We start from the raw sequence: 9,495 nt of genomic DNA on the forward strand, positions 1-9,495 counted from the left end.
AATAAACTAGTTTTCCGGCCAGAAATGGTTGATCGATTAATGTCAAACTGATTCAATGTCACTCGACGTCAAATCGATGTTAATTCGACTATAGCTGGAGATGTAATAGGGTATAGAGTAAGTCCATAAACAAAAGGGTTAAAATCTATTTTGCTTACGGACTTACTCTACGCTCTATTACATCTCCAGCTACAAGTGATTGAGCACTCAATATCGAATTAACGTCGACCAATATTGAATTAATATCGATTTGACGTCGAGCGACATTGAATCAGCATCGATTTGACGTTGATAGATCAACCATTTCTGGCTGAGCCGGAAAATCAGTTTATTCCCGACATGTCTACGGCCACTACTGCTACTGTTCATGTAAACAACGCTTAAAACGAATCTTTTTTTTTTAAGTGAGTGATATTAAGATTGATAAAAGGAACTTGAAAATATAATCCTTGAAAAATTAATCTATCAGTTGTAGAATACCTTTCAATGGGCGTGAAATATTTACTCGAGAATATCAAAAAGACAATTTTATGTTACTAGCAGAATATTCTGAATATTGTTTTGAAAAAACGCGTTCAAAATGTCTGATGAAGAGATGAAAAAATTAGACTCGTCGAAGAAAACAAGTGATTCTGCGGAAAATCCGAGATTATGTTCTTTCAGCATCGAGAGATTACTAGCAAGACCGAGTAAGATAGATGAAGAAGAAAATAAATTCCCACAACAGACCGATTTGTCTTTGCTTTGCCAAGAAAGTGAGTAATAATGAAATTGTTTTCGAATCTCTTACAATTGTTAATCATTTGTAGGAAAAGATAACATTTTATTTCTCTATTCGCTTTTATTCAACAAGTTATTGAATTATTCTATTATTTAATATTATTTAATATTATTATATTAAAAAATGTCTTTATAATGTAATTTTTTAAATTGTATTTTCTATCAAATATTATATTATAAATCATTTATTATATATATAATCATGAAGGGGAGGGGGAGGGTTTAACCCCCCGAAATTTTTTATTAATTATTTTATTTTGAGAGAGTCTCAAAGTGAGTTAGTACACATCCACTTACATTGATCAATGCCTAATAATGTAAAAATTACATGTGCAAAAAACATTTTTCCTTTTCAAAATGATGCACGAAGAGACAATAAAAGTTATAAAAATATCCAAATGGAATTCATTAATGTTAAAAATTATTGTAAATCACAACAACAAAATTGGTACATTGACTTTCTTTTCATCGTGTAATGCCAAAATCCTTTTTTTTATTGTCATTCCGATTGGTGCACCTATATCCCTGGGTTGATAGAAAACCCTTCCGAAAAAAATTTCACGATATGCCCATATATAATGTGATATAAAGATCAATTTTTTTGAATAAATGTTTGATTAATGATAATTTTTAATCAATATATCTTGTTATTATACGATTGAAGATAATTTTATGATATATTTTATATATGGCAAAGTGTAAATTTTTAAAATTTCAAATAGACTTTATAAACAATCTTGATGTGACACAATTCGTGATAAAAATTAAATAAAATAACACATTTGCAGGTAATGAATTGGAGACAAGAATGCTTGTTGCACCTGATTCATCCATGTCAATGGCGGAAGAAATCGAGCTCGACGATACCGACATAGTATGCTCGATATCTCCTGAACCAGAGATGTATTATGGTGAGTTTAATTAAGTCCATTACGCTCTATTACATTTTCTAACAAAATCGCATAAATGTATAACGTAAAATATTCTATTTGAAAGTATTTTTCCTTTTCTATTGCTTTAAATTAAAGTAAAAAAAGAATATTTTCTCAAGACACAAGTTGGCATTAATAATAAAAAAAATAATTATAACTATATTCTAATTGCATTTTTTACATGTTTAAATCATTATTTAAGATCACAAAATTGATTAGAATCAACATTGAATTAGAAGTACTTTTTCGGCTTATTTATTATAATAGAATATATTCAAGTGTCTAAATAAATAACGGAAATACGTTTTATTTTTTAAGTATATTTTAAATTATAATTTGTTAAATATTCAATAGCATAGCATTTTATTACATGGATATATGCAAAGAGTAAATTTGCTTATATTTAATGCCAAAACCAAAATTTTCACAAGTGTAAAACACTTGTATTTATTTTATTAAATCACTTAATTTATCAAGTTCTTTTATCAAGAACAAATATAATTAAAATTGTGGCAATATTTCAATTTTATAATAATTATTGTAATTATTAGCTAAATAATTATTGCCTTTATTGCAAGTATTATACAGAGAGTATTATATATTGAGAAGTATTTAATGCACATATAATATATATATATATTTGTTCCGTTTAATCAGATAAAACCATATTCACCGATGGCAAAACCGGTTTTTAATCAGTTTTTAACAGTTAAATATTGTTAATATGTCGGATGCATCGCAAATATTGTTTAATTAGACATTAATGATATCTGCGTATTACCGTAGTTAGGCAAATTTAAAAATAATCTTATATTTTAACAATTCTGCTAAAGATAATCAAATTTATAAATATTATATTCTTTTCGAGATTATAATATTTACAAATAATAATTATATAAATATATAAATATATAAATAATATAGTTGAGTAAGAAGTTTTTTAGAAGTTTTGACTTCAAAATAGAAGTTATTTTACGTTTACAACAAAATATAAATAATGAGCAAGATTATATTTGAAAAGCAAAATTTTATAATTATTTAACATTGACAGTTGCCTATGTATTATCAGGAAGTTTTTCCGAATTTTCATTCATGACATTTATTATCCATAAAATCTTAATAATGTTAATAGAAAATAAAAATAGTCTTCTTAAATAATGATAGCGCAAGTATACATGTCAGAATCTTCAAAGATTACTTCGAGTCTTTGAACTCGAGAATTGTATACCGTCGAGACCGATTTTGCATCGGCTGGCAACATTATTACGGATATTAGAGAAGCTAATTGTTATAAAATCTACATGAGACGTCTCTTGCGGTAACGAATCTGTAAAATCGCGCGGAGAGGACTGTCGCCTGTGAGTTTGATCCATTACTTCCTGCAGGCTCCACGCCTACTCAATGTTTCTGCTCTTCGTCCACTATTTATCTGTCTCCCCTGCTAATTCTGCCATGCAACAACTCTCTCTTATTTGCAGTTAAGTGTAAAACAACGGTGATAGTGAAATTAATCCACAATTTTTCTGAAATATTATTTTCAAAATTGTGTTTATAATCATTAGAATTGTTTATATTTTATATTGTAACTTTATATAAATTTGAAAGTCCAAGAAACGAAAACTTTTTTTAAGACATGGTTCATTTATTATTTCTATATACAGTTCATCATACTATACTATTGTAATTTGCTTAGCAAATCTTCACATGAAATTATTTCTGAGAACAATTACTGCCAAAATACGGTCGCTAGAAACAGCATTGCATTTAATGTATTTCAGTTATTCGACATGGCATAATAGAGAACCAATTTATGTTTTATGAATAATTAATGAGAGTCGAGCGACTTAATTCTACGGCATCTCATATACGCCTTCGAGGATTTCAACGACTAATTTCCATCCGAGGGCACGTAACCATGTCGTGATTTACACACCGTAATGGCCGACGCGATAAATTCGAGATCTAAGGAGAGGACAATTCTCGTTTGCGCCGTTAGGACTGAGACATGTGGGACGTCGCGTCCAACTACAAAGCCGTCAACGTAAATCTTCGTGAAAGAACAACATAAAGAGCAAGGAATGATACGAGAAAAGCATTTCTTGAATGAATTCATTATGATATCGAGTGACAATTTTTTAAATCTTTTTACTTCGATATTATATCTCTCAAAATATTATCGATATTATGAATGTATTGTAGAAATTGAAATATTAAATATCTAACGTCTTTAAGTGTCAGAATGAATATATTTTCTTATTTATGTTATTAATAAGTTTGTTGATAATTGATAAGTAATTTAATTGTTCAGATATCATTAAGATCTTGATTGGCAACAAAAGATCCTAATTATAAAGTCTTCGAGGCAAATTTGCCAATCTTCGCGACTTGCATATAAATTAATTATACTCGGGGTTGATGTCGCATATGAAATGGCCAGCAACGTCAGAATAAGATTTGGTCGCGCTTTATCTCGTACTTCTACTCTCGTGCCATTCGTCATCGAATAATTAGGGGACAAGTTCGCCATGGCTCGCGGCAATTAGGTAAACTAGAAGGCGTGGTATTCTATTTCCGCGACGCGTTTAACGTGTCCCTGTTCCTCGAGCGTCGCTCTTCTTTGCCCTCCGTGTTGTCGACTCCTTTTTGCGGCCGTTTCCTCTGCACCAATCCTTTCCTACTGCTTTCTAGAGCTCGTTCGTCAATGCAACCGAGTCAGAAACTCGACGACAAATGAGCCGTGCTCGCTCTTTGCAGACTCTTTTTTTTCCCCTTCTTTCTGTGTGCTTCCGGTTGTGAGCAGGTTGTGATAATTAAATATGCATTGTCAAAGGAATAATCCACTAAATTTAATCTTAACGTCTATGTATAATATATATTATATGAATATGTATATTATAACCAATATAATTTGCCAAAATATTATTTAATTTTAGAGTTATATATGTTCTTAAATAAATACAAACTGATTAAAATTATTTAATAATTTATAATAATAAATATACACATAATAACAAATATACATTTATGTAAAAGTTAAATAATTTTGATCAACTTATTTTTATGTTTAATTGATATTCATGTGCTAGATTCAGTGTACTATAAATTAATATATCTTTGTTTAAAATAATTGAACAATTTTTTTTTAAATCAAACATTTGAGAAATACGAAAAAAGTTTAATGTTTGTTAAGACAAAAAGAAATTTGAAGTTTTTATAATATACAGAGTTTCAATATTATATTCTGCAAATGTATCTAAAAGATATAGAAAGTGATCCAGAAACGAAATATTACCACAACAGCTGACATGATTTTCTTTTGGGATGTGGATAACTACATCCAGTGTGCACGTCAGTAGTGCGTTTCACGTGAAGTGAATTAGAGATGGTACAGTTTTAGCCGACAATTCTGCAGTACGACTATAGGCGAGGAAGCCACAAAAAAAGCGCGAGAAATGCGACAATTACGTCGCCATCTGACAATTAGTAGCCAGTAAACGGCGCTTCTTGGCATAATGTCGCCGCGAATAGCTTTTGCGGAATATTTATTATCGCAGTGCACGAGAAACCACCTGAACCATAAGTTGAACTTTCCCGTTTTTCTTCCCGTAAATCGAATAGTTTTCTATTAAAATAACTTGCCAATGGATTTAAATAATTATGGAGTAGATATTGTTTTTATTTTAAAGATTTTATAATTGTCAGTTTTTATTCTCAATTTTATTCTAATTTTTTTACGCTGATATATTAATAGTTGGTTTTAATAATCATTTTAAGAGTACAGTCTTAAAATGTCATAAATCAATCACCAATAAAACTATTGTATATTAACAGCTTAAAATATTACTTGAAACTATAAGAATAATAATAATAGACTAGCCTTATATAATAGATATAATTATAATTTCAATTTTCAACTTGTAATCTTAGTATTATTTACATATAATTGATAAATAAATTATATTTTTTGAAATTAATATTTCAAATTAATTAGCACTGCTGTTTGGAAAAAAAATTTGAAAAGTTGTTGAAAAATTTTCGAGATTATTTCAACGATCAATATTAGTAGCATAATATTCTCAGCGTTTGTGTGTGTGTTCGAAAGCGTGAAAGCTTAGTTGACTGTTACGATGCCACACTTTTTCGTCAGATGACGAATGGGCAGATAATTAGAAGATGATCCTTCGACGCTTAAGAGACCGCGGTCTTGTTTCTAACCGCCTAAAAGCAAGCCCGAAGACATTTTTCATGACACGCTCGACGTCGTGTATGGCAAGTCTTGTAAGCCGGGATAAATATAAATATAAACAACTCGACGTACAAAAAGTCATGAGATTGATGAGAAAGAGGATTCCATGAGGGTAATTGGAGTCCGCTCGCACTTAACAGCATGGGTTCACACGTATTATCCTTCTTTTAAAAGCGATTAAAAGGATAAAGATATGGTGTCCGCGAAATATACAGCAGATTGTGAATGAATGATGACGCGATTTCTCGTATCAATTATTTTCATCCCGTTGTGATACTTTCTCTTTCCCATGTCGAGGAACTTGCGTTTTAAAATTTGCAATACTTAAATAATCGTCATATTTTAGATAATTTACTTCCGATATATAGCATTCGTTTGTCAAAAAAGCATTTAAATAACGCGTCGCATAAATATTGTCGATACATATGCCACGGAAAAAACTATTTTGCTGAAGTATCTAAAAATTTAGTTAGATACATATTTGAAAATAATTCTGTTAAACCATTAAAATAATTATGTAACAAACTCAATAAGTAAACATAATAAGCAAAAAATTTTAATGTTCTAGCAACTAGTTTGAGTGTCCCATATAATTACTTTGATAGTCTAATAAAATTATTTTCAAATTTATATTTATAGTTAAATTGTTAGTTTACTGATTTTCCATTAATTGCTTGCAGAATTTGAAGAATAAAGAGCTTTTATTTTAAAGAGCTTCTGTTTTAGCAGAGCTATTTTATTCGTGTTACTTACTCCAATATATAAGGGACGGAATATTTTTACAGAGGCGTGCACCAGCAGTAGTGGCGCGAATTCAATTACGAGCACGGACAGGGACATCCAGGAGAAGACTGTCGCCGCTATTAGCGACGATGAAAGGAAGAAGAGACCACGTACAGCGTTCACCGCCACGCAAATTAAATCCTTGGAGGCGGAATTCGAAAGAAATAAGTACTTGAGTGTGGCAAAACGGTTGCAGCTGAGCAAAAATTTAAAGCTCACGGAAACGCAAGTAAATATTTTATTTTCCATAATTTCTTCTTAAATGAATTTTTCTTTTTAAAAGATACTACATTATAATATTATATATATTATAATTTTCAAGGCTAATTATTAGCTGTCTTTTCACTCTAATTCTTACAAACACTATTTATAATTCCGCTGCTAACCAGTTCAATATATTCCTATATTAAGTTCATGTCATAAACAGTTTTATAATGAAATTGGATGATAATAAGTCTAATTATAATAAGTAAGAGAAATTCTATTTTCGGTCAAAGAAAATCATAATGTGCTTAAATATTTCAGTGTAAATTTATATACATATCCAATTTTGCAAATCGTGCATCGAAATATTTCTCTTGAAACATCATAAACAGAACTAGAATAATAAATAAACAGTGAACTTTATAACATACGTATTGAGAAGCTTGCTACCGTGGAAATAACCGAGCCTGAGGATTGTTTGATTTTTCCCCTTGCAAGTTTTTCAGTATATTATAGAATTCACTGATCATAAATAAGTTTAATTGGAACAGAACGCAGAAGATTGAAATAGTATATCTGAAAACAGGATATTGTATTCAATAAATCGCGATAATGAGTTTGACTTCCTCAAAGACCTTTCTCAACACCTGAAGAAGTTTAACTCTGTTGTACTTCGAGTTCTTTAAAATCAACTAATTCTAAATTATGAGCCTATGGAGCACCATATGTGCAGGCGCCAAGTCGTGGCGCCATGGGGGAGGATCATCCTTTAAAACCAATTAGCACTTCCACCCTTCTTTCTCGTGAACTGATATGGAAGGAAGCTTTTTGTCATGTATTTAACCTTTTCAAACGTTTTTTTTTTGTAATCGGAACTCGACCATAGTATTTAAAATAAAATAAAAAGAAAGTTTTACGCAAAAATATTTCGTATAATTTAAAGCAGAATATTAAAAATTATTTCATAAGTTATCAATATCATATTTACAATAATTTAATAGATTTCATTCTTTAGTCTAAATGCATTCTATAATTTTCTTTTTTCGTCTTTCTCGTGATATCTTGCTCTTATTCCTGTCATTGTCCATAATCATGCCACTTTCTATAATATTATCTTCTAATATTAACCGATCCAGAAAGAGCAGTCTATAATTTTCTAACATGACGATTCCTCCGCAAAGCTCGCAAAGTGCAATGGTTGCGTAAGTCTCGGCAATGCACTTTGTAGCGTGCGCTTAATACTCACCCGCGCTTTAAATTAATTAATTTATGACCCGCACCCTCAGAATACTCGCTATTGCAGAGATTGTGCCACGCCGTCATCGCACAGTTACTTGCCGGCAATTATTGCCAGTGCCGGTCGAAATATCGCGAACGAGCCGGATAATTATCTCTGCAATCGCGGTCGAAAGGAAGAATGATCGGACGACAGATCAGAAGCAAGAAAGAGACGCGTCGTGTCGCAGACATAACTGTCACAATATTTCTCAGAGTTAACGAGCCAGTTCGAGAGAGCCCCTATTTTCCCCTTCTCGTAAGTTCCAGCCATCTCGTACGTTTCATCGTCGCGAGGCTTGCATCCGCCGCGGAACAAAATGTACCGAGCGACGGCTGTTGCGCGCCGTCGAGGCGACGAACCGGAGAGGCGTCGATTTTTTAATTAGAATACGTCGTCGGCTCCTTATGTCGCGAACTGGCTGGTACTGCTGGTAGACACTCTTTGAGAAATTTTGATCTGTATAAAAGATGACATTATTTTTCTACAATATGCTACTGTTCATTAAAATTGGATTATAAAAAGAACAACATTTTTTAGCAATTTCATAAATAGATCTAAAGTATATAAAATCGATCTAAATTAATCGATAGAAATTTAAAATATATTCATCTATATTAATAAATCTCGTATTAATTGATAGACAATTACATAATACATTCTATTTCATTTTTATTTATGTTTATTTATGTTAATTGTAACATACGTATTATCAAAAACGACATTAGAACTTATATGATCGAAAGCACTAGCAGTAACTTTTTAATACAAATTTACCGTTAATACTTGATCTCAGTTAGTCTCCTAAATACTTTAATTAATTGACAAACTTCCATTATTTCATGCATCATACATAAACCTCTCTTAACTTTTACAGATAAAGATATGGTTCCAAAATAGACGGACTAAGTGGAAAAGAAAGTACACTAATGACGTCGAGCTATTTGCGCAGCAATACTATTCGAGCTTAGGAATTCCAGCACCACGACCAATTTTTGTCGGTGATCGCTTATGGTATATAGATTTAATAAAAAAATTTCAATAGTTTTCAATAAAAGCTTTCTTCTCCTTGTAAAGGAGATATTATTCGTCTATAATGAAGATGGATCTTTAATTCTTAAATAATTCAATGTGAATTATATATATATTATATATGCACATGCATATATATATATATATATATATATATATATATATATATTATACTTATATATAGTACTACGTTACTATTTATCTATACTAGTACACTATATATTAGTATATATATCATATAG

General features: G+C 30.7%; 1 protein-coding gene across 1 annotated transcript in view; it reads left to right on the top strand.

Moving 5' to 3' along the window:
- Window positions 1-580: 580 nt before the first annotated feature.
- LOC105618465 (homeobox protein ceh-19) overlaps window positions 581-9,495 on the top strand; it is a 10,869-nt gene continuing 1,954 nt past the window's right edge. Inside the window, exons 1-4 of the mRNA XM_012200000.1 lie at window positions 581-755; window positions 1,569-1,691; window positions 6,744-6,970; window positions 9,099-9,235. Coding sequence (XP_012055390.1) covers window positions 581-755; window positions 1,569-1,691; window positions 6,744-6,970; window positions 9,099-9,235 — 662 coding nt within the window. The remainder of the gene's footprint in view (window positions 756-1,568; window positions 1,692-6,743; window positions 6,971-9,098; window positions 9,236-9,495) is intronic.

This window comes from Atta cephalotes (assembly GCF_000143395.1).
Source record: "Atta cephalotes unplaced genomic scaffold scaffold00017, whole genome shotgun sequence".
In the NCBI taxonomy this organism is placed as follows: Eukaryota; Metazoa; Arthropoda; class Insecta; order Hymenoptera; family Formicidae; genus Atta; species Atta cephalotes.